The sequence below is a fragment of the Ciconia boyciana genome, chromosome 2, assembly GCF_034638445.1.
Source record: "Ciconia boyciana chromosome 2, ASM3463844v1, whole genome shotgun sequence".
NCBI classification, from domain to species: Eukaryota; Metazoa; Chordata; class Aves; order Ciconiiformes; family Ciconiidae; genus Ciconia; species Ciconia boyciana.
In genome coordinates, this window is record NC_132935.1 from 118,651,384 (window position 1) to 118,676,435 (window position 25,052).

The 25,052-nt window shown below is 39.6% G+C and overlaps 1 protein-coding gene across 2 annotated transcripts in view; it reads left to right on the plus strand.

The window, feature by feature from the left end:
* MYRIP (myosin VIIA and Rab interacting protein) overlaps window positions 1-21,608 on the plus strand; it is a 223,514-nt gene extending 201,906 nt beyond the window's left edge. For both annotated transcript variants that reach the window (XM_072851423.1, XM_072851424.1), the window contains 7 exons: window positions 5,979-6,041; window positions 12,050-12,244; window positions 16,886-17,047; window positions 18,746-18,850; window positions 18,946-19,006; window positions 19,854-19,972; window positions 20,664-21,608. In XM_072851423.1, coding sequence (XP_072707524.1) covers window positions 5,979-6,041; window positions 12,050-12,244; window positions 16,886-17,047; window positions 18,746-18,850; window positions 18,946-19,006; window positions 19,854-19,972; window positions 20,664-20,696 — 738 coding nt within the window. In that variant the 3' untranslated portion in view covers window positions 20,697-21,608. The remainder of the gene's footprint in view (window positions 1-5,978; window positions 6,042-12,049; window positions 12,245-16,885; window positions 17,048-18,745; window positions 18,851-18,945; window positions 19,007-19,853; window positions 19,973-20,663) is intronic.
* The last annotated feature ends 3,444 nt before the right edge of the window (window positions 21,609-25,052 follow it).

Genomic DNA, 25,052 nt, shown 5'->3' on the forward strand with positions numbered 1-25,052 from the left:
TACATCCTTGGACATAATAAACATTTGACTGGACACAGCCCTGGGAAACCTGATCTAGTAGGCCCTGCTTTGAGCAGAAGGGTTTCACTAGGCGATCTCCAGAGGTCCCTTCCAAACTTAAGTATTCTGTGACTCTCTGATTCTGAGTTATTTAGCCATGGACTACACAGCAGTGTTAAGTACCTTCATCATCATGTATGCAAATACCTCCATGATGTACACATAACCTTTCTAAAGAAATCAAATAAAAGCTTTATCGCCAGTGCTTGTTAGCAGCATTCAGTTTAGCTTGTCTTTCATTTACAAAGACAAACCAGGAATATCAAATTATTCAACAGGATATATAGGCTGGCTAGGATGCAAATAATGATGCAATTAAAGTCCTGAATTACAAGCTGTGAATAGGACTTTCTGAAATGCTCCTATATGGTGAACTGAGCACAGAAAATGGCACATTTATGTGTTTTGGTGTACTTATTCATCTGCATGCATCTACAAAGTAATATTAGTTGTATTGTCCTCCTCTGATTTTATTATTTCTTTAACATTTGTATGTCAGTTATTTAAAATAATGCAAAGATTAGTATTTTTTTTCTCAGTAAAATTTCCTTAAGTTTAAAAAAATAAGAGACATACTATGTTCAGCAAAAAGGGAATGCTTGGAGTTCCTAATTCTTTATTGGTTTTGGATGAAAAAAAAAGTCATTCATGGTCGCAGTATATATTCTTTCTGTCTGTAATAAAGAAACCAAAATATCCCAGTACTATTCATGGTCATGACTTCAGCAGAATTGATAGCGGAACTTGCTCAAGCTGTAGAGAAACAAGCAGGCTGCTTTCATTCTTATTCTTGACAGTTGTCCTTAAAGGTGATTTAAAATCTTCTGACGCGTGCCTTCTCTTTGGAAAGGTGGCTGACCAACATCTTACGATGAAATACTGAAGATGATAGTGTATAATACCAGCTATGGCTATGGTAACCTAAAATACGAAGACCTAGCTAAACTCATAAATCATGCAATAACTTTAAGATGAGTAGATGGCATGTCTCAATGGAGACAAGCATAGAAAATGTATTTTCAGTGAACCAGTAATTTTAGATGCCTTAAAAGCCAGATGTCCCAATATGCTGTTTCTGAGAAGCCTGATTTTTGGAGAACACATATGTAGGGAATTACAGATCTTTCAGACTGGCAGTTAACGTTCTCAGCCAGAGATCCAGACTTCTGACCTGGGCATCAAGTTTCAAATTAGGTATACAGAAGCACTAATTCTGGGCCATTGAAATGAGAGCTCGAGTGCCTACAATCTGCCTTGAGCTCCTGAACTCAAAATAAATACTGTATTTTACCCATTTTGCTTATATTTTAGCCATGTTGCTTGTCTTTGTTAGCCTTTAGTCTTCTATTCTCAAGCTTATTCTGGAACACATTAGCAACCTTAAATCACAGGGAATTTCTAGTTACAGTACACCTGACTGTAGAATAAGATTTCAAAAAACATGTAGTGTTTATTGAATCACTGGAAATTAAGTACCTGGTGCTCATGAAAATCTGACTTTCACATGTCTGCACCTTTCAAAATCTGGACTTCTGTTTTTAATGGAAGCTGGGAATCTCATATAATCACATGTTGAGCTGATGCTTTAAAAAGGGTATTCAGTATATTCAGATCTGTAGCAGTGGCAAGAATTGGCACATCTTGACTGGGGAGTTAGCTGAAGTTGAGCATTTACGCGTTCTCAGTTCTCACCGCAAGCTAAGCTCTTGAGTTGTGCGTCTGCCTTTAAGATACAAGTTTTAAAATGCTGACCTTTGAATTAATTATTTAGTTCATGTGGGATACTTGATGATTTAGCAGAGTATTAATTAACACAAATTAATTTTATGCCTTAGATCTAAGTCCTCTTACACCTTCAGCACAATCTTTTTCAACTTTTCTAAGTTTGTGACTGCCTAAAATGGTCTTGTGGCGATTAATAGCTCTCTAAAACAAACATAATCCTACAGCAGTCTTGTTTTTATAGGCAACATTTTGTGCTTATTAAGCTACAGAAGTAGTTCATGGTCTTTCAGGGATATACAGACCCCTGAAAAGTCTGCTCATCTCAGTAGTGCAATGAAAGGCCGTGGAGTCCTCTACACTCAGGCTAGAGTTAGCCTTCAGCCCCTCTAGACTTCAGATGTGAACAAACCAAAAATCACATTGTGCAACTGTTATGTTAGTGAAGCATCTTGTACTAGCACAGTGATTTGCACAGTTCTTTCTGCCTTGCTCTTTTTTTTTTTTTTTTTTGCTTTACCCCCCCAAACCCTAACCAAATACCTAAAGAAAAAAGCAAAATGTAAATCCCCTTGGGAGTATCTTAATGATACTGATCCTGAGAGTGGCAAGCATGATAAATGGGTTGTATTTAGCTCTTGCTCTCCTCTGTCCTCTCTCCTTCTCTTTTAATGCTTTCATGAAGATGAATAGGCCAGGTCTATATTTCATGGTATACCCCAGAATTACATTATAGAAGGCAATTTCAGCAGTGCCTAATGAGACTGCATTTTGAATACAGTCTATCACTGTGACCACTTTATCAGGAACTATAGAGATACTGTTTAAAAAAACAGAATAGCCCTTGCTATTTTTGCAAATTGTCCCACATAACATAAAAACTGAAATAGTTGTTAAAACCTTACTTGTGTTGCTCTTTTTGTCTCCTTCTATTTTGTACTCCTTCTTGCTTAAGATATGCAAATGAGCAAGTGAGTTAAATTTCAGTAGTAATGTTGAGTTTCTTTCGTTTTTGCATTAGCTTGATGCAACGTGCTGTGTGCTTGAGGAATTTCTTTTAAACTGTTCATGCATTTACTTCTACTCAGATAATCTTACAACTAAGGCTTAGTAACTTTGTTTAAATCCTGCTGTTTTCTGTTGACATTATTGCATGACTAGGCACACAACAGCTCTTTTCTGAATGACAACTTGTAAGTTTGTTAAGTAGCACAGTGGGATCCTGTTCCCTAAGTGAAACCTCCCAAGTTCCTTGACAGTATGAATAACAGCATAAATATTCTTTCCATAAAATATTTATGCCTTTATTCTCTGGAAACATTTTCTTCATCTTAGGTTTTATAAAGCTTTATTTTGGGGAAAATATGTACTACCAGCATCGTCTTCATGTGTATTTGTGCCAGAGGCCTATATTCTTTGTTTCTAGAGAGTACATCTTACATTTTTCACCAGGTAGATTAGCACTTTTTGACTACTGGTATAATGAGATTGACACTTGTTAGAAAATCTGCCTGGCACCTCTCTTTGGCAAGGGGAATAGCCAGTAGCTGTGGATGTGGGTGCATGTTACTGCAGCAGAAGAGACAGCCAGCTCCCTGGTGTGGTGTATGCTGGTGGCTATGCCTGGGGCTGGCCATGGAGAGGGTGGCCAGGGCTCAGTGAGGGAGGTCAGGCGAGTGAGAGCTCATGGGACTCGGTCACTGGAGAGAAATATGCTCACGGCCTTGATGGAGCTGGAGAATGGCATTGGATGTGCACATGGCAGTGAATCCTTCCTGTGTGTCACAGACCTGTTAAAGCATGACAGTAGGGATGGCTGCAATGTTATAACAGCAGTGCTATAATAACGAGAGACAGCCTGTGTCTCCTGGTGACTGGGCTTCCGTTAATCATTTGTGCTGGTGCATGCACTGTCCTCACAGAAGGTGATGTAGTAGTTTTTGTGATCGTTATCTTGCAACTTCCTGAACTGAAAATGTTGCTGAGGAACCCCCGGGTATTTTGATTGGTGTGTTGGTCCAGGCAGGGCTTAACAGGAAACTGCCATCCAGCTTCATATGCCTGAAGACTTTAGAAATGACTGAGTAGAAGTTCCTAAAGGAGCAGAACCCCATGGCTCACTTAAGCAAGAAAATGTAATAGCCTAAGTATAGTAGGTTTACTACATTGCTACTACTATGCTAATGAAAGTGAACAATGTAATACAATGACATCTTCGTGGGTTACCAACTCAGAAGATATTTGTGTGTCTGTTTTTTCACATTTTTGTATGCAAGATGCTCAGAATAATTCTTGTGTTTTGGTGGATCATGGCTTTTATTATGATGTTAATTATCTGGGCAGTCTTCCAAAGTCCAGGATTGAAACTGAATGTGGGCAGCATTGTAAAAAGTGATCTTTAAGGTTTATGAACTGCAGATAATCTATGCATAGGATTTTGAATGACAGCAGAGAAAAAAGATTTTGGTTAAGGAAGGTGAAACAGTGGCTTTTTCTTCTAAAAGAGGTATGAGACTTTAATCTTCACATTGGGCTAATGGATCCAAAGTTTTAAGTTCTCAATTCAACAAAGCAGTCAAGTATATCTTCAGTTTTAAACTGAGGATTAAGTAGTTTGCTGGAAAAAAATCCCGTTCAGGAGATTTTTCCCATGTATTTACTATTATTTATTGGTCTTTAGGATGGAAAATTAAGTTGATCCTAAGTTTATTTTGTCAAAATCTGAGTCTTCGGTTTCAAACAAAATAGTTGCTTCAAGACCATAAACATTTATTTTTTAAAACTTTTCCAAAGTGGGCAGTGATGTTTGTGTTCCTCCAATTCTGACACTCTCTGGGCTCAACACAGTTGCATGAGTATCGATATAGGTAGTCCACCTGAGATGCCCTTGGGTATCCCACAGGGCCTTAAGCTGCTAGTCCAGAGGAAACGTGCATCTCCCAGGTCTGTGTCATATCTGACAGCATTGTTTGAAAATCCTCAGATACTTCAAGCTGTTTCAAATTGCACCTTGTCTGCTGTGTTAAAGCAACTGAATCAAAGCCCTGTTGAATCTACCTGGAGAAGTGCAGAATAGGTGAGATTTCAGCTGGCTTCACATGGGGAATGCAGCACCTTTGTAAACAAGATTCTCATAGTCTCAGATTTGATACTTACATGCATGCATGCCCAAGCCAGCTCTGTCCAGCATGCATGCAATGTGAATCTCCTTCAGTCATCTGATCACCAAAGATTTATTTACTTAGGAAGAAAATGTAAAAGCCATTTTACAGATACAGTTATAGAAAATCAGTGAAGATTAGTGTAAACTGTTGGAACAAAATGCAGGGAAAATAGACTGTAACAAAGAAGTTACTATTTTCTTCTCTTCTTTTGTAAGCAGCCCAGAGACTTGGAAGTGACAGATGAGCTCTTTCAGATCTAGCTGGAAGAGTTTCAAGCAAACGCTGCTCCTCAGTTGGATGATACTTCTGTAACAGCACAGCCAACAGGGTAACTGTGGTTGTGTCATTACTTCAAGGCAAAAGCAGTCAGTTTAGTTTAAATAGACCTAAGTAAATTAGGGGGATTAACGTAAGCCTACTGACTTGACATTGGAGAGTGGTAGTATGAAGGATTTTGCTTGTTCATTTTGGGACAGTGACGTCCAGGAGAGGGACAGCAGCAAACAGCAGGAAGTGATTTGGCACAAGATGTCTTAACTCAGCCCAGGTGTTTCCAACGTGAGCGTCTGACTGTGGCATAAGTGAAGTACAGACCCTTTTGTAACTAGAAACACACACAGTGTCAAAATTGCAATTGTGTAGACCCAAAAATTGAAGATAGCTGGCTTTTCTTTTTCTTAACACTGCTACAGAAGTCTTTTTCTATTGCTAGTGCCACTTTGTTTTGTGATGGTGGAAATCAGTATTTCCCATCTGTTTCATTTTATAAAATATGATGTGTCATTTGCAATATCTGTCTTAATGAGATCTGTTATTCTAAATCCCACAAACAAAAATAAATTAGGCATTGCTTTATTTTCAATATTTTAGCAATAAATGTAAAATCTACATTTTATGGTATATTTGCTAGTTTCTTTATCCTGCTGTTGAACCTAAAGTTCTCTGTAACTCTGAACCTATATAAATGCTAACCTCTGTAGCTGTTAACATAACTTTTCTGCCTTTTTATTTAACTGCTTTCCCACTATCTAGGAAAAACAAAAGGCTTTTGATCTTCATTTAAAGTTGCAGTTTTTATCCACTGTATTGCAGCAGGTGAGAATGCTTTGTTTTGTCTGTCTTCTTACGTCTCTTGCATAGTAAGAGATGCTATAAAGTGATATTGAGGGTTTCCACATTTCCCAAGCAAAATTCTCAAACTCAAAAATGTTTTCCTGGAAATATGAGGCCTGAAAAATCATACCTTTTGGCCAAAATCAATAATCATTGCAGAAAAATATTTTTTAATCACAGCTAGCCCTGTGTTATGATGGGAGTGATAAGCATGAAGTAGACGTGTGGAGCAGACTGGCTGTCTTATTTGGCTTTGTGATGAGAATTTGGTTTTATCAGTAAAGAAGAACGGAAGACAAAGATAAGGTGTATGATCTTTCTATTATCATGTACTCACCTATATTAATAAATTTGGAAGGAAAAAATTTAAAATTTTATTTCAGCAATAAGATTTTTAGCAGTTTCTGACCATAGTGGTCTTCAAAAACCTTTCTAAGCTCCTAATTTAAAAAATAAACAAAACCCTTAATTCATTGTAGAAATTGTACACAGTGAGTAGGCACTTTCTCACATTGCTGCTAGTGTCTATTGCTTATCATTTGTCTAGATGGAAAGAGGTTTCATATTCTGTGCTATTTGAGTCTCAGCTTATGAGAATCAGATATTAAAACAGATTTTCATTTTATTCCCTGAGCAAATATATATTTATCTTGTATTTTAAAATACATGCTATTTTTAGTATGTCACATATAGTGGTAAGCAAATAATACTGTAGCATTCTCTCAGTAATAAAATAAGAATCACTTTTTTGTGTCAAAAGTTGACGCTTAATTCAGAAAAACACTCCTCCTCTCAACTTTTTCTTTTTTCCTTACTCTCAGAGTTAAATTTTGTGCTATGAATTTTAATCACCTTTTAATCATCTTGGTTTTCTTTAGCAAAAATATCAAGGATGACTTTAAAGAAAAAATATTTTTGCATTTGTGCAATGTCATCAGCCTGTGTCCATTACAGATACTCCTACAGAATCCTGTGCAGATTTTAAGATTTAAGTATTTCCATTTCCAACTTGGACCATAATATTTCACCTCTTGGAAAATAACTTCCTTTCTCATGATTGTAGGCAACTTGTCTCTAGAAATGAGGCATTACAAATTATTAGGAATAACATCTGTAACTACATTAGGACAGTGGATTGAATTCGTTAGTAAAAATCTAATATTCAGAATTACCTAGCACAATCAAAAAGAGAGACTGTATTTCTTTATGTCATACTTTGGAGAACATCAGGAGAACGATAGGTCACTCTGTAAGATAATTTAGCTTTCTATTTCTAAATGAAGAGTGCCCATAAATGAAGATATTGATGTTAAGGTCTAGGCAGGAAATCTTAAACTTGCACAGAAGAGTAATTCCTTAATACCACAGTTTATCATATCAGTTTGTCTTCCGTCAAATATCAAGGCAAATTTTAGCTTTCTTTCCCAGTCTTTGTGGTAATGAGTGGTTAGAGCTCACTTTTAGGCCAAAAGATCTTTTGAAGGTTGGGTTTGACTGCCATTGATGGTTGGGCATTGATGGTTCTGTTCCTCCCACACTGTGACTCGGCTAGTGTCCCAGATCTTGCTTGCCTGTGAAATAGATGGACTTTTGGTGGGCTTTTCAGGGCCTTCTCAAAGCTGTACAATGAAGTCCCACAGGGTGGGGAGATGAGGAGGCACGTTTGGGTTTTGGTTTTGTCAAGTTTGGATTCAGTCAGGTTACTCTGAAAAGATGAATCAACCAGGAGCAAAGCAAAACTTGTCTTCTCCCCAGCCGCCCTCAACTCCCTACAAAAAAATTAGGATATCGACTGAGAAACAGGCATGTGACTGGAAGCATGATAGAATGGCTTGAGACCAGAGCTAAAAATGATTGCACTACAAGTCATCATGGATGCAGTTGATACTGCCAGGGTTGCAAGTTTCCCTTGCTCTATTTCTTGATCTAACTTGATGTCAACTGTTCTCTGTTGAATTACAAGTCACTGCCTCCCATGCCAGTTTAATAGAACCTAATGAGGGCAGAAGATCATAGTAGCAAAAAAGAGAAAATGGTAATGGCTGAGTACATTGTGAGGAAGAAATTAGTTCAAGTGATGGAGAACTTAACTGCTTTAGGAGCATTAAAAATAAAAGCAATAATGTACAGGCAAAGGAAATTTGATGTGGAGATGTCATAGGCTGCTGAGATGTATACAGGGACTTATGCTCACCTACTCTCAGCAGTCTGGACTCTTACGTTGCTTCAGTTTTATCATCTTGCGTTACTTCCGTTACCTTGTGCAAAGATGCAAATACTGTTCTATAAAGCACCTTCCAGTGTAGCATCCTTAAGTAAAAAAACACAGGAAATATCTGCAGCATCAGCAGGGAAAGGAAAGCAGAAGAGAGACAGCAGAAGAGAGGGAAATGGCTAACAGCCAGAAAGAGGTAGCTTAGACCACTGAACCCTTATCTTCAGCAAAACAGGAATCCTTTCCATCTGTCCAACCACACACAGAAATGACAGTAAAGAAGTTTTACAAGATGCTGTTTGTTATATTCAATACACACAGGCACACATACGTGTATATGTGCTCACACACACATACATTTTTAGTATTTCATTGGTTTGAAAACTCTTCCACAAAGAACTCAGGAAATTGAGCATCTCCTTTTGACTGTGTTTTTAACGTATTTGTAAGCGTGGACGTTAATTATCATAAAAAGGATAAATGCATGTTTTCTTCATTCCATTAACTTCTTAATCTCAAATTCAGTAAAAAATGAGATTCCCATAACCAGTACAAACACTCAAATTTGGATCAGCTGCATGAATTTCATTTGGGAGGGGTGGCGTTAATCCAGAAGTAGGGAAGCACAGTTGAAATCAGAATGCATCCCAGTGTTTTGAGAAGAATGGTTGTGCTTAGCTTTTCTGTGCTAGATATTTGTAATAGAGATTGCTTTCTGCATCTATCACATCCATATTAGTTCTTTGACTTGCTTGACAAGACAGATGGAAGAGACTTCATCATGGCATGATAGCTGTCTCTTTGAATCACTTATAGGTGTTAACAATGACCTTTCCTGCAAGGGCAAGATAAATTAGATAGCCAAGAGATCTTTATAGCAATTTGAAATGTCCACCTACCATCTTGGTTTGCGTGTGTCTGTGAATTTTAGGTGATTTTTATAGAACCTCATAACTCCTAAGTTTGATGTGGGTGGTCGGGGAGGGGAGACGGTTGTGAAGCACTAAAACTCCAGGACACTTTTTCTTTTTTTTTTTTTTCCTTACATATGTTAAATAATTATATCTAGAGTAACCCACTAGGTTTGCAAACTGGCCATTTTAGAACATAAGCTGTTTGAACAGCTTTTGACCCCTGCTCAAAAAAGATGTAGAAATTTATGCAAAAACATTAATCAAGAAACCCTGAACTCCCCATGGGTTGATTTTATGTCTCCCTCAGGCAGACATTAATCTCCTCTTCTCTGTAAAATGCAGCCCAGGGCAAAGCTGAGTTCTAAATATCCTTTAGCAGAAAACCTTCACAAAGTTTAGATTTAAATACATTGAAATATTGCTTGTGCTCTTAGGTTTTGGGAGATTGACTCTTCAGATATACTGTAAGGAAAATAACTTTTGCTTGCCATGCATTTCTTTACGGTGTTTAAACTCTAGTGCTGTATCCTTGTTATACCATAAAAGCAGATGTTTCACAAGCTTAAAGAAAAGCTTTAATGCTTTGACTCCTGTGTCTACCTAGATACCTGCAGGCTAGGATCAAGATATGTTTGTTGACGCAAACATTTATGAACATCCCTCTAGCTGCCTTGTGCAATGTTTAATGTGAAGCAAGTCTTTGGTTTTAAAAGTCAAACAGCAGCTGCCACTAAGAACTTACCTCAAAATTCTAGAAAAGCTAAAAATCACATTTCTTTTTCGTTGAACTTTTCTTCCCCTATCCGTTGTGTATTGAGAAGGTAGGGTATTTTACTCAAAATCTTGATTTCATAAAGCTTCCTATCACAGAACACTTTACCAGGAAAACAAAATCCAAAACCCCTGTTTTGCAGTAATTGGTCTGTAATAAATGGCAATGTGGATTCTCATATTCTGGTACAAGAACACCTTTTTCTAATGTAATTTAATCTTTTTCTGAAATCCGTCATTAGCTACAAAGGATAAGAAAAAAGTTAAGAAATAATGAACACTGAAATGAGGCTACAGTTCTTGAAATGGATAACATACATCAGTGAAGATGATGAAGAAAATGTCGTTTCTGGCCTTTATCCTTTTTTGTTCACTACTCATAGAATAGAATAAGAATTAGGTACTTGTAAAAGCAAATAATAAAACAAAGTAACATTGGTTTCCTCTTCTGTCCTATAAAATTATTGATCTGTTTTTAACCTAATTGGCACTTGTGAAAAATAAATGGAAGATACACTAGCCTATTTACGGGGTTCAAGTATTTGTTCTCAGTAAGAGAGTCCTAGGCCTACTTGTTCGGAACTGTGTTGGCTGTCCTAACAAGCTAAAGATCTGTGTGCTGTAGCATACTGTATTTGCTTTGTTCTCCTTCTCTTTAATCTCGTGTATCTAATTATTTTTTGTAATTCAGAGAAATAACAGTGCTAAAGATGCCTTAATGTATTGATATACAACAATTGAGTACACAATGCTAAAAAAGTAGTTTTTCAGTAAAAGTCTTATCTAATATAAAAATGAACAGCTTATTACGGGAAAGAGATATGAAAAGAAATTTTCCAGTTAAACTCACCACAGTTTGTGTGAAGCAAAGGAACATTATTTCTCCTATATCCTGCCTAGGAGGCCAGCTGACATATTGATTAATACAATGTTTGCAAAACACACAGACATTTGTAATCAGTTGTACTTTTCTGTACTATAGAATTTACTATATAGAATCCAAAGACTGTCTGTTTCCTCAGTTTTGATGCTCAGATATTTTGTTTGTGGCAAAATTTACAGATGAGTGGGCCCCTAATTCACATGCTGAAGTATTTGCAGGTTTGAGGAATTAATTAAATTTAGGTCTAAACTTCCCACGCTTTCTTTTAGGCAAAGCAACACTAAAGGTATTGCACATAAATTCAGTGACAGTATTTGTGTTGGCTTCAACAAGCTTTGGCTCAATCTCCAAGCTGTATAGTTTGTATGTTGAGCTTGATGCTTGAGGGTACATCAGGTGAAATTTTATTGCCATCAGAGGAGTTTCCCTGAAGCCTAAAACTCTGTGAGAATCATCAGAATCAGGATAGTTAATTACAAATTACAAATCAGGAACACTGATAAAAAGGCTTACAGTTGTTTAAAAAACAAACCAACAAACAAAAACCAGGTAAAACGGCATGCTCTTCCTTTGTATTTGATATAATTTATTTCATAAATATTGAAAAAAGGTGAATTTAAAAAAAATCAAGATATAAGTGTTTGCACGCTTATAGCTCAACCTTTGTTTCTTGGGGCTACCATATAATTCATAGCAAACATCTTTGTAAACTGCCATCCTGATAGGGCTGCTGAAGATTGCTCTCCCGTGTTTGCGGCTGCAATGCAATAGCTCCTGTGGATATGGAGACAGATGATTCCACATCCGTTTGCCAGTACCCAAAGAGGAAGATTGTGTTTTAAAACCTGTTTAAAATGCTATTGCAAAAATAGCCTTATCTAGCTCACTTGGATTTTAAAGCTGGATATTTGTGTGCTCCTTCGCGATAAGATTTGGACCATCCCTCCAGTAGAAATTGTGTTGTGGAAGAATTGTGTGTGTATGTTATTTTGCATGCTGTATCAGTGTGCATATGTGAAAAAGGGAGGGAGAAAAAGAGTAGATACCAATTTCATCACACAGTTCTTGTGTCTGTTCACAGCAGTTAGCCAGGTATATTGTTTTAGCCTGGCTAAAGCTACAGCTGTTAGCAAGGTGATTTTACATATTACCCCTCTGTGCTAATTTAATGCTGTTGTTTTCTCTGTCTACTCTTGTAAAAAAACAGAAGTACTCTGCTGTCTCTCTCTGCAACATATCTACAGAGGTCCTGAAAGTCATCAATGCCACTGAAGAACTGATAGCAGAATCCACTGGTCCCTGCGATTTCCCAGCTGATGTTCAGGACAGAGGAAGAGGGACGTTCCCACTGGGGACGGACCCCATCAGACTCGACGAGCAGCTCACCACACTGGAAGAAAACGTAAGAACATGAATCAGTATGTGCAAGTGTCACGTGTGTGAGTGAGTGTACCTATGTGTATGTGCCAAATGGAAAGGGAAAGTGCATAGGCAGCATCAGTGGATGTTCAGAATGAATTTTGGGTTATTAAACAAATACACAAACAGAACAAAAAATCCTGTTTCAAAGGGGAACTCAGCTGTGTTGTTGGGGTTTCTTCTAATGTGAGCTTTAAAACATTTGGGGGAGGGGGCGAGTTGGATGTGTTAGGTTTTACAACTAATTTTAGAATCCCTACCTCAAAAGTTAACTTCAGCCCTCCAAACCTCTGTGGCTGCACGGCTGCACCATCCCTTGCTGAAACCACGCGTCTCCAAGTCCCAGCACAGCCTCATTTTTGTAAGGACAGGTAGAGGAAAGCATGTCCCCAGTCACAGAGAGAAAAAGTGGAGGAGCTCTTCCTCCACCCACACTTCCCCAGCATACTGCGCTGAGCACCCAGGGAGCCGAAGCTGCCTGCTGCTCTGTTAAAAAGAGCAGGCTGGAGAAGCCGAATTAAACAAACATTTCTGTTTGGCCACATCCAAATCGCCCATCCTTTTTCATGAGTACTGTCATCTGCAAGGAAAAGTGTAATGCTGAATCATAGAAGGAAGTCACTACTCATTGGAAATTTTTATGCACGCACTTAATGGAGTTGGTACACTCATAACTTTCGATTTTCTCTTCTTCCCACATTTAACTGATTACATTTCAGTGATTTTTCCCTTCATTAGGAGCTCTTAAAGATCTTGCAGGAAACTGGGCTGTCCCATTATAACATCCTGATCAATTCAATAAAATAGATCCTGGTTTTCTTTAGCCCCAGAAAATTTTCAGATGGAATCTCTTCTTGGGTGATAAAATCAGTTTCCTCCACAGAAAGGCACTTCCACAACAGCCCCAGGCTAGGGACTGAGGGGGAGATAATCCGTGGCAATAACAGCCAGTCCTGACACTGGGCCTGTCCTACTCCAGAGCCCTCCCACCAGTCCACAACTCCCCGGTCCCTCTCACCATACCTTTTCTAAGCTCAAATCTCCCAGCCCTGTTTCAGTTCAGAGGTTCCCAAGCTAGATCCTACCCTTCCCAGCATCATCTGCTCCAAAATTTTTTCCATCTCAGAGCTTTCCCCCTTCCCTTTGCTCCTCCCCAACCAGCTCCCAATCATAACCTGACCTCCAAACCTCTCCTTCCCACCTCTGCTCAGCCTTCCCAGGCATCCCGCTGTGCCAGCTGAGGTGCTCCTGCTCCTCATCGCTCCCTCACACTGTCCTGGTTGCTGGCATCTCCTGCCCTCCATCGTGGGGCACCACAGCCACCTGAGCCTGCCCTGCCATGGAGCTTTCCACACGGCAGCCATGCTCCCAGCTCCTCTCTGGGAGGGGAACTCAAAACAAACAAGCAAAATAGGCTTGGGAGTCCTTCCCAGTGGGGCTGGGAGAGCAGGACAGGGGGATGTGTCCAGGAGACACTGGACACGTGGCAGCTTAGATATTACCTCTGCAGAATGGTAAAGGCTTCCCATAGCAGTTGCTGCTCTAGTGCCTGGAGAAGGGTATAACTTGAGCTTGTGGCGAGCAAAGTGCCTTCCTCATGCCACCTACCGTGATATCCGTTTCATTCTTACATGACAGATGCACCCCCACAACAATTTCTAGTTGAGTTTGATTTTTTTTTTTCAGAATAATAGAAGTAGGTAGATGGAGATTTTCTCCCCCGTGAAATACTGAAGCATCCTAGCTCCACACACCACAGAATGCATTTGTCAGGAGAGTGAATACAGAATGAAAATCCAAGTCCAGGCTGGACCATGTCTTCAGAAAAACTAAAAAATTCCTCAGGAGGACAGAGAGCAATTTGGGGAGAGTTCCTCCCACATTTTTACTGTGGAGAACTGTGTTGTAAACTATCTGAGGTGCATTTTTTTCCCCAGTTACACTGACAATCTCTCCTGTCCCTGTGGAGCTTTGGCGTCTGTGGTACCGTGGCCCCTAGTCATTCATTCGGGCTGAGCATTTCTTACTGAGCAGAGACTGGGCACTGAGGCAGAGCATTTCTTGCTGTGGCATTGCCCTCCTTACAGTATATCCCTGGTTTAGCTTCTCTGAATTCCCTGCATAACTCATAAGGTATCCAGCTCAGCCTTGCTGTGTCCCCACACTACATCTTTCTCTGCTCCACACAGGATTTGAAGTAGATGGCAAAACTTCATGGCTTCAAGATTCCACCACCACACTCCATAGCAGAGTTAAAGAGCCTTTAGAAATCCAGGAATCCGTAACTTTTCCCAGTGCAGCTGGGGTCATATCTGCATGCAGCACATCCTCTTTGCAGCAAATTTTGGAAGAGGATCTGGGTATATACAGACACTTTGTTAATTTTTGCTGTCTGTAGCATTTCAGGGTCTGTGCATGCATCAGTGGGGAGAATGTAGGGCCACCTGTACCAGCACAAGGTTGGGTGGGTTTTAGTGGAAGATGTGTATACCTAAATGGTAGTAAAATAAGTCTCCACAATCTGAATGTGAAGGTATGCATAAGGGCATAAAATAGTGGAGACCTGCAAGTACCCCATTGCTGTTTGGAAGCACAACAATTGCTCACATAAAGAGAATATTCTTTAGAAAAATCTTTTATTTAGGTCTAGCTGGAAAATGTTCAATAAAATTAAGATTTAACAAATGTAGGGGCTGATTGAGTTACAAAAACACTGATGACCTTCCCTTCCCACATTTTTCTATCAGTCCTATTTTCTTTAGATTTTTTTCCCCCCTCTTGAAAAGTACAACTTATTGTGCAGAGAATTTTGGCACAGCATTTAAATGCATCTTTTCTTTAACTTTCTAAGGATGCTTCTGTTCGTAATGTTCCTTTTTCTTCTTTCTCTGAGCTTTTAGACATGATAGGGAAATTTTAAAAAATCACCTTTTAATCTGAAGTGGCTGTGGTATGTCACACCAGAAAGATGTATCATTTAAGTGAATGGAAAGAATAATTAGAACCCACAAAAGCAGGAGCATTTCTATTTAAACCAGCATGTTAACTTTATGGCCTACCTGTGTCTCCAAGTACTTCAGCAAAGATGTTAAATGAGGTCACTTATTTGTTCTAGGTACATTTTTCAGAGATTTCATGCCTGCAGTTAGATTGTGGTCTTACAAGATGCAGTTCATACAAGATGTAGTGAATTTGTTTCTTAGCAAAGTCACATACATGAAAAAGATGTATATACATTTATGTTTTGAAACAACTGATACAAAGCAAAAAAACCCCTATTGCAAGCAATTAAGAAAAAATAATAAAATAAAAAAATAATTAAAAGCAAACACTTACTTAAATCTTAATCTAGTCATTCTCCACCACTTTTGATCCATAAAGTCACAGCATGGCCAGAAATTATTTGAATACCTGTTATGTCAAAGGACTGCATGATCTAGGAATTGTGGGCAGATATAATGACCTGAGTGGAAAACAGGTATGAAGAGAAGGTATCTGCTCAAGGATCTGCTTCAGATCCTGTTTGCTTGCCCCTTGAACCATTAAGTCAGCCACAGAATATGTTTAATTCATGCTAGTTTTGTAGCACCACAGTCTTTACTGCTTTTAGAGTGAGTGAGGCTGCCAATGGGGAAAATCAGAATACATATTTCATTTCCACTGTGCTGTTACAAGCCTCATGGAAACAGTCTCTTGGCTATCTAGTAAATAGGCAGAAGGTGCAGTATTTTCGCATGGGTCTACACAATTTTAAGCAGAGATGTCAAAAGCTAATGCTTGAAAATTACCCTTTTCTATAAACCAGAGACCTCCATCCAGCCATGTACCTTAGATTTCTTTGTGAAATAAAAGAAACACATAAAACACAGTGTATAATGAATTATTGCTCCGAGGAGCTGAATGGGAAATGAAACCTTTACCTGCAGTTATCAGAGGTATTGTAGGTGGGTCAAAATACTAAAAGTTGTTTGTTTTTAGGGAAGATCTCTAAATTGTAAAGTCTGTTATTCTCTCTTATGTGGCCCAGATAAGTCTCTTGACCTTCCACAGATTCACTCCAAAGGGCCAGGAGGCAGGAAGGTTTTGGCTGCTGTATATTTGGGTCAGAGCAGGATGAGATGGAAAACTGTGTTGTACATGTAAGCGCAGTTACTCTATAAGTAGTTAATAACCGTATGCTGCTGAACAGTTATTCTTACAGAGTTTTGATTGCCTGAAGGCATTAGGCATGTTTCAATAAACACGGCTTTATATGAGATGTGATCTGTTGGCTTCCCCTTGTAGACTTCAGGGTTCTTGTTATGCAATTAAATATCAAAAATAAAAAAACAAACTTTTCAGGGTTTGGTGTTTTTTTGCTGGTGAATCTGGAACAAATCTGTTTTGGAATACCATTGTAGCACCTATGAAATTTGGAGTTCAGCCACCTCACACCTCCCTTCTCTTTGTGGATGCGTGTTTTCAGATTATTCCCCCATGACTTTCCTCTGCCAGGTAAGTCTCCCTGTAGTGGGTTAGCAAGGAGGGAAGCTCAAAGGCATCATGGAAGATGCAGTCTGCTCAAACCTCCATTGAGCCCACAAAACAGAAATCTCTGACACCTTTCCCTGCCTTGGCCCTGCAGGTGTACTTGACAGCCAGCACGGTGTATGGGCTGGAGGGGCAGCTGACCAACCTGGAGGATGCCGCACGCAAGATCAACAGTGTTACTGCAGAATCTGAGCTGGCCGATCTGGAGGATCAGGTGGCCACAGCAGCCGCCCAGGTTCATCACGCGGAGCTTCAGGTGAGGACAGCAGCTCCTCCCTACTTGCAGGTTTCACACTGCCTTGCCTAGCGCTTACCTTTTGTCCACACACACTTACTTTCGATATTGTTTTGTACGACAGTGGACTGGTGATCCAAGGATGCTGACTACATCACAGGAGCTAAGCAAAGCTTAACTGAGATGCGTAATTCAGCCCAGCCAGATGTACTGTATTTGTTTGTTTCTTCCCCCAGCTTGTTTTCAGACATGGGAGTGCAACAGCCTGTTACTGCAATACTAATACTGAACCTGCTCCTTGCTGCCAGGCAGCTCACATGGTACACTCTGTGTCACACGCGTGGCTGTGGTCAGACTGCAAATACAGTCTTAGACAGCTTATTTAATCAGCAGAGTGTAAAGCACTTTCTAAAAGAAGTCAGCGGTGTTCTACTGAAAAAGGCCAAGGGCAGCCAGCTGCTGAGCCAAGCACAGAGCCTCGCACTTGCAAGCCTGCCTTGGGATTTAGCCACGCACGTCACAGCCAAAAGGCAATTGCTCTTGTGGGCTGTGATCTAGTGTCTGTCTAGTGGACTCCAGAAAGTCAGGGGCTCAGAAGAGAACATTGTGATCTGGTGCTAAAAGCTGAACGAGACCTCGAGGGGATATCACTGCTAGCAACTCACTGCCAATGATTTCACTGACCAGTCTGCACCAAGCGAGGCACTCTGACCTGCCTGTGCCAGGCTAATGGGAGGTACCTGGTTATTTTACTCAGCAGTAGCATGCTCAATTTAGGACTGAGCAAAGATCTGAGAATCTGACATCTCTCTGATGTCAGAAGTGCACTGCTGCACTAGATGGTGAACCAGCAGTGACATTTTGTTGGCTTCGGTCATTATTTTACAGTAAATATGTTAATGGGGGTGAGACAGACGTGAGGAGGAGAGAGGCCTAAGCTATGCAAGGAGGATGACAGAGATGCCAACTGAAGGCCTTCTGCAGAGTGAACAGCTTCAGGTGTCATCATGAATCAGGAGTCGGGTTATATGTCTGACGTCTCCGACGCTTCTTTCCCTTTTGGCAACGTTCGTTTCCGCTAGTCTCAACATCAGCCTACTTTCCCCTCAGATGTTTGCTTTCTTGGACTTTTGTTTTTCCTAGCAATTTGTTTCCCATTAGTGTTTTTATATAGTGTATACCTGCATTTAAGCATGTTTGTGTTTAACATACATATACACTTAACTTATAAATATTTAAGATCAAATGTTTAGATTTTGTGATAGAGGATGTACTTTGCATGTGCATGAAATTGATTTTGAATTAGGAAATGTGTCCCACAAAGTCATTCTTTGAATGTAGCCTTTGAAAAATGCAGCTTGAATGAACTTGGGATTATGCAGCTAAAGGTAACTGGGAGAGGGTAGATGGGGTTTTTCTCTCCTCCTTTCTTTTTTTCCTCAAAAGGAATAAAATGCCTCTTCCTTGGAGTCACATGGTAGGTTGGATTGTTCTTTTACTCCATCTTTACTAACAAATTAAGCCCCTTTTAACATCAGGACTAAAGAATACAGGAAAGTGTCAGAATTGCTGAAGAAGTTAGCCATCTGTTTATATTTTTTTATTAAAGAGAATTTGACTGGGGGAGGGATATATTTTAGTAGTGGCATCCACAGTAATTTTAAAACTTCTTTTTCCCCCTCCCCATCTGTCTGTCTCTCTCTTTTATTTTCTTTGAAGATTTCAGATATTGAGAGCAGAATATCAGCTCTCACTGTTGCAGGCTTGAACGTGGCTCCATGTGTTCGCCTGACAAGGAAACGGGATCAAAAGCAAACAAACCAGGTGCCAGAACATTATGTAGTATTCAAAAATACATTGGGGAAATCTTGCCTCTTTTTCTATAATGGAGTTGAGTAACGCATATGTGTTGTTTACAGATGCATACAATAGACACATCAAGACAGCAGAGGAGAAAACTTCCAGCTCCACCAATAAAAGGTGCACTTAAGTTGTTATATACTTTGTAGAGAGAGAATCTCTCTTCATAAGGTTCAATATAATGTACAGTCAGCAAAGTAGGGGAAAGATTAAGTTATAAAATGAACAGAGAAAGCCTAACTACGTCCACTCTTATTTCCTGTTGTACTTGTATTACACAAAATACCCCTTTGTCACATTAAAAAGCATCACCGCTTTCTCTTTCCGTGGAAGTTGTGACAGTGGCAAATTAATAGGAGCAGAAGCAGAAGGCTGGGAAAAGCAAATGAGAAATGCTGAATACTTGTCCTGCAGCAGGGATGCTGCTACTCTGGCATGCCTGGGGTTAGACTGTGGGGCCTGAGCAGTCGCAGTGTTTAATTACCAAAAGCCAGTTGCCACCCTCCACAACCCACCATTGCTTTCTTAAAGTCTATATGTGCTGATTTCAGTCCATATGATGGGGCTCAGCGATGTTCCTGGTATGTTAGGATATGGCTATGAACTGGCTTTATAAAATAAAGTGCTTTTTTCTTTCATGTTTTCTCTTTTTTTTTTAACCCCACAGTGCATTATCTCTGACAATTCTAGGGTGTGCTTCACCTTGCATTACTCTTGTTTTACTCTTGTGTAATTCCACTGATTGACATGGCCTCAAACTTTAATAAATTTGGAGTATCACAGGTACTCCTGTGATACTCCACAGGAGTTTATTTCCACAGGTTAAATTTCATTTAAATTAAACCCAGCTTTCCTCATATGTCTTAGGGGAAGTATTATCTCTCTAGAAGCTGTGACTCTTCAGGAGTATTGTTACATCTGCTTCAATCTGTTATGTGAAAAATCTCCCTTTTTATATTTTTCCCAGGTGAAAAAATAGATGGTTCTCCAGTTACCACTGTCAGAACGTTTAACAGAAACTTCATGCTTCAAGGATCTCTAACACAAAGAACTAAAGAGAGGAAAAGCACTGCCAAGGACTTAATGGTAAACTCATAAAAAATGTTTTTAAAACTGCTGTTAAAAGCAGTAAATAGAGAGAGAGTGATATCTGGGTAGGCAGCTCTCTTTCAGCATCTTCACAAAACTTCTCTTAACAGTTTGAGGAAAAATAATAGAGACCACTGAGGCAGCTCTGAACAAATACAGCCAGTGTCCTTAGAAGCTGTCTGACTATATGCCATAGTACAGCAGCTGTGCAGTCCTGAATGTCAGCCTGTGTGAATGTATTCTGGCTGTCAGGTCTCCAGGAATGTGCTACCCTTATTAAAAAAAAAAAAAAAATTAGTGGTCCCCTGCAATTCAGACTTCTGAACCAGACCCTCACAGAACCAGCTGCACACTGTAACTTCAGCAGGTGAGAGTCACCTTGAATCTCACTCATTTTTGAGAAATGTTCAAAGGTTACCTAAGTGGAATTTAAGGGGTAGATGGGCCACGCATTGGCTCTGCAGGGTTTGAACAAATAGGCTTCACCATACAGCTGTAAATCATTTCTTCTAGAGCAGCTGTAGAAGGATAAGGAAAAAAGCTGGCTCTCCCGAAGCAGTCTGCCACTCGATATGTGGAAAATAGGCAGGGCCGTGAGAAGGGGAAGGACTTGGCTCCCTAGGAGCTTCAGCAAGCTTGTTTTGTGTTTTGCTTATGTTTTTTTCTTTCCTGTCCCTCTCTGTTCTAGGAACCTGCTATAGGATCTGCTGTGATGTACTAAACTTACACTTCCCTACTGCCAATAACACACTGCCTAAGGCTGTACACTAGAGTGCCTTTACTTAACAGCCATTGTGTATGTCCAGCTGAAAATGGACCCTCAAGAACCCACAATGCCTCAGTTATAGGGCTTCGTTTGGATACCTCACTGAGAAAGCTGTCCAAGTCTTCAGCATTGTGGTCTGCTAAAGGAAACTCTGCCTTAAAGTTCTCACAAGACTCTAGAAAGGATGCTGAGTTTCAAAAGCAAGGCTCCACATTTTAAGATGCACTTTTTCTCCCCATTGATTGTACTAAACTATGTCGTCTTTAAACTGCAGTATGTTTTTGTAGACTCAGTCAATCATAATTATAGGCCAATATTTCATACAAAAAGAAAGAACAAAGCAGACCTGTGATCCATATTTGCTGGCCTCTTACTATTCACGTAGGCATCCATCTTGTCGAGCAATAAGAGCAACTCTGTGCAGTGTATGCTGCTTTTCAGCTGCGTGGTGGGAGTGGAGATCAGCGTACTTACCTCTGCTCCCAGTGAGTCAGTGGAAGAAGTTTTGACAGGGTTTGTAGGAGGAGATGCGATGTGCAAAGACTTCTCTGTTCACTGAGGGTACGTTTGGCAGAGTTAATGTTCTAGCTCCAGAGCTAGGTATTTTGCTCTTGGCAGCAGGGGAAACATGGATGTCATGTTGAACCATGAATTGGTAGCAGTACATGTGGACCAGATGTCTGTTGAGTTACGATCCTGGCATCTGGAAATATCTGAACACTGCTGTGAAACCCACACCTTTGTATGTCTCGTTCTTCTTGGTAGCGTTGTCTGCTTGGTGGTGTCCAATCGCGCTGTAGTTCAGAATAAATTCTGACTAAATCTTTAAGATTGGAAAAAGAAAGTCAAAGCATTGGGGATGACATCTCTGCTGACTGGCTGGTGGTAGTAGGGTGGCTGCAACCTGTACAAGATTCCCTTCTGCAGTTTCCTGGCTTTTCTGGGGAGGGGGAAAATGTAGCCCAGGCGTCTCTTCCTTTACTAGTCTGTAGCCAATGTGAAGCAGCTGGAGCCTGTCACTGGTGCCACGTGGACCCCACTACCATTGGACCACTCTGAATTGGATTGTGAATAGTAAAATTTCTTCTTTCATTTCTTGAGACCTTTGAAATGTGAGCCAAACCGGAAGGCCCTTGAGCAGATGCCCAGGAGGGAAGATGCTGCTTACAGGGTATGCCTGTCACCCTTTTTAGGGAGGACCTTGCCAATTTATGGTACTTTTTGCTCTGAATAATATAAATGAGGTAGGTAGAGGAGGTGATAAGCCAGTGATTCCCTTATTTTCCACACAAAGTGCAGAGCAGGTACCCAAATGCAGACTGGGCTGATGTGAAACATGCTACGAAGGAGGGCTGGCAAGTTCCCCCTCAACATTAAGGAGTGGTGAGCTCTCCCGAGAGCAGTAGGTACCAGGGAAGGGGGAGAGCTGCTCCTTTGCCTGGGCTCCCAGCCAACACCCACTGGCAGAGTGCTGCAGGTTACCTGCCATGCAGCAGGAAAGCAGTCCCCTGGGACACCAGACCATGAAATGTCTATGGTTGGGCAAATATGAGCAAAACTGGGCCCAATTCCTGGCTAGGCTGGATTTAGGGAGGCAGGTGGGGAAGGTAAGGAATGGCTGGATGGGACGGTTGGAAAAAGAGTGCCAGTTGCAAATCTGCCACCCACATTTGACATTGAGCATGTCACTAAACTGATGTCCAGCTGCATGCAAGGAACCCTCGGAATAAATACAACCATCTTCTCACCTAGAATACATAAGCGTCGCTCCATCCCTTCAAGGAATTTCCATCTGCCCAAGATCCGACCCAATGTGTTTATTTTGCGTGAAATTATGCCTTCTTTCACTCTCACACAATACTAGTTCTCTGGAATTGGTTTGCACAGATGTGAGGGCAGGATTTGGCCCACTCTGTTTAATATATAAATATATATATAAAACAAATAGATTTTATTTATATATGCAATCCAGTAAAGGAGATTAAACAGAGTAGGATGCCTAGTAATTTTTTTGTTATCCAGTCTCCTCCGCCTTCCTTGACTGTTCATGTGTATGTATACAATACATTCCCAGGTTCTGGTTTATGCAGGTATGCGTGTTATGAAATGTCATTAATGGTGGTTGGTCTACATATTCGTCTAATAAATAATAACTAATATTGTGTATGTAATATCAATACAGAAATGACTAATTTTAATAGAATAACTCTTTGGCTTTTGTTCTGTTAGTGTGATTTAAACAAGCCAACAAAGTTTGGAATAGGTTGTTCTCCTTAAGAGGCATGAAAAGCAACTATTATCGTGTTACAATGTTAAAATATTCAGTCTTCTTTGACAGAAAAATGTGTACTGTGTAGGCATTGCAAAAAAAAAAAAAAAAAAATCCCACCTGCTATAAGGCATTTGGATTTTTACAAATGTTTATTGTGCCAAATATGTGCAAAGATATAATTTACTGTTTTAAAAAAATCATAAAAGCATATGTTATAGCACACAAAGAATTATTTTGTCATCAAGTGATTTCAATCTTTAGTGTTAATATTTATATTTAGATTAATTTTTATAAATGAAAATATTTTAATGGGTAAAATGAAGACGATATGATCTATTTGATTAAGTCTGAGTGAATATTAAGCTTGCCTTGTTGTTGTTATCTGCATACTCACTGAGAATTATTGTCAAGAGAAATTATAAAAGAGTAAAAGCAATTTATGAAAAGAATGCCTTTTCAAGGACTTGATTCATAAAGAAAAACCAAAAGTTCTTCTCTGTTGTTTGGATTTATGTGCACTTCGGCCAGGCAGCGTGCAGAACATGCTGCCGCACACAGAGCTCAGGTACTGCCTGTCCACAAATGACCTGGCCCCTGTTAAACCCAGGAGACTTGCAACTCCACAGAATTACCTTCGTTAGCTGAGGGGAGGAACAGACGTTAATGCACTCGGTTCAGATTTTTTCCACTGGGGCTGCAATGGGAGGGCTCCTGTTAGGAACATGTGATAGTTAGTCTTCTCCAAACTGTCGAGTCTGTGGGGTGAAATACCATCTCAAACAGAATGTCTCAGGCAGAATTTCTATAACTCTCACTGGGATCACTACAAAATGAGAAACTGAGCAAGAACCCTGCTGATAATCTTAGTCTAGTATTTCCAAAGTCACATGCGATGAATAGTGATTAAAATATTTCTTTATCAGCATATTTTCTCCACCATGAGGGCATTCATTTAAACTAGCATGTTTTAAGTAACACTTTGGGTGTTATATGTTGTATTATAAATAGGAGTAACTACCTTATTATAATAAAAATCCACTCCTTGCTGACAGAGCATTCGCAAAGAGGAAAAAAAAGGGTTAAATTATCTGCAATGATTAATTCAACCACTATTAAGTTTTAGTAGCAATTCTAACAAAGCACAACTAGAAATGCAAGTTCGTTCTAATTTGTCTTTTGCAGAATGATTCATGGCCTGGATTTAACCATCAGTCATTAGCTAAATTGTAAACTATCTTTTTTGGATATAAGCCATAGATTAAACTACATTCAAATATTATTGCTGGTAATAGTTATTAATCAAGATTAAACATATTGTAAATAACACTTCTTATAAAATGAATATAGGAAAGTTAATTAGCGTGGCAAACATGAGTATTGAGCCACAACCGCAGGCTTATTGATGTGGACTAATGTAGCAGATGGTACACTGCTTGGGATCCTCAAAGAGTGACTCTAGCTTGATCAGATAATGTACTTACAAACAACTACATTGTTTTAAAGGGAATCAGCTGGTTTAGGCCCTTACCCCTTTTGGATAATGGTGCATGATTACATGCAGTAGGCACAAAACTACTCTGAAGAGTTTAATTAGCCAATTTTATTTTTTTTTCTTCAGCAGAGAAAAAATACTTATCTTTGAAAGGAGCTCCGTTTTGTTCATTAATAATATCTCTCCAGCAGTACAGGAAGAATCCTAAAGAGGCAGTGGGTAGTTCAGGGCTACATTCCTATGAGTGGATGTTAACAATCTATATAAAAACTACACACAGAGCACCAGCATTTCATGCCATTAATGCAAGTACATTAAAAATTAGTGAGAGCCTTTTTTCTTTCTTCCAGCCATTGCTTTTTATTTTTACAGATCAACAGCCATTGACTTTAAAATGTGACAGGAAGGCTTCATGATACGCTTAACACTGCAGAGTTTAAATCCCAGCACAAAAGCAGTGTGTTTTTTGGATAAACCTAACATTACAGTGAACAGCATCAGGGGATTGGTGGGGATATAAGACAAAGAAACATTTTTATAAGCTATG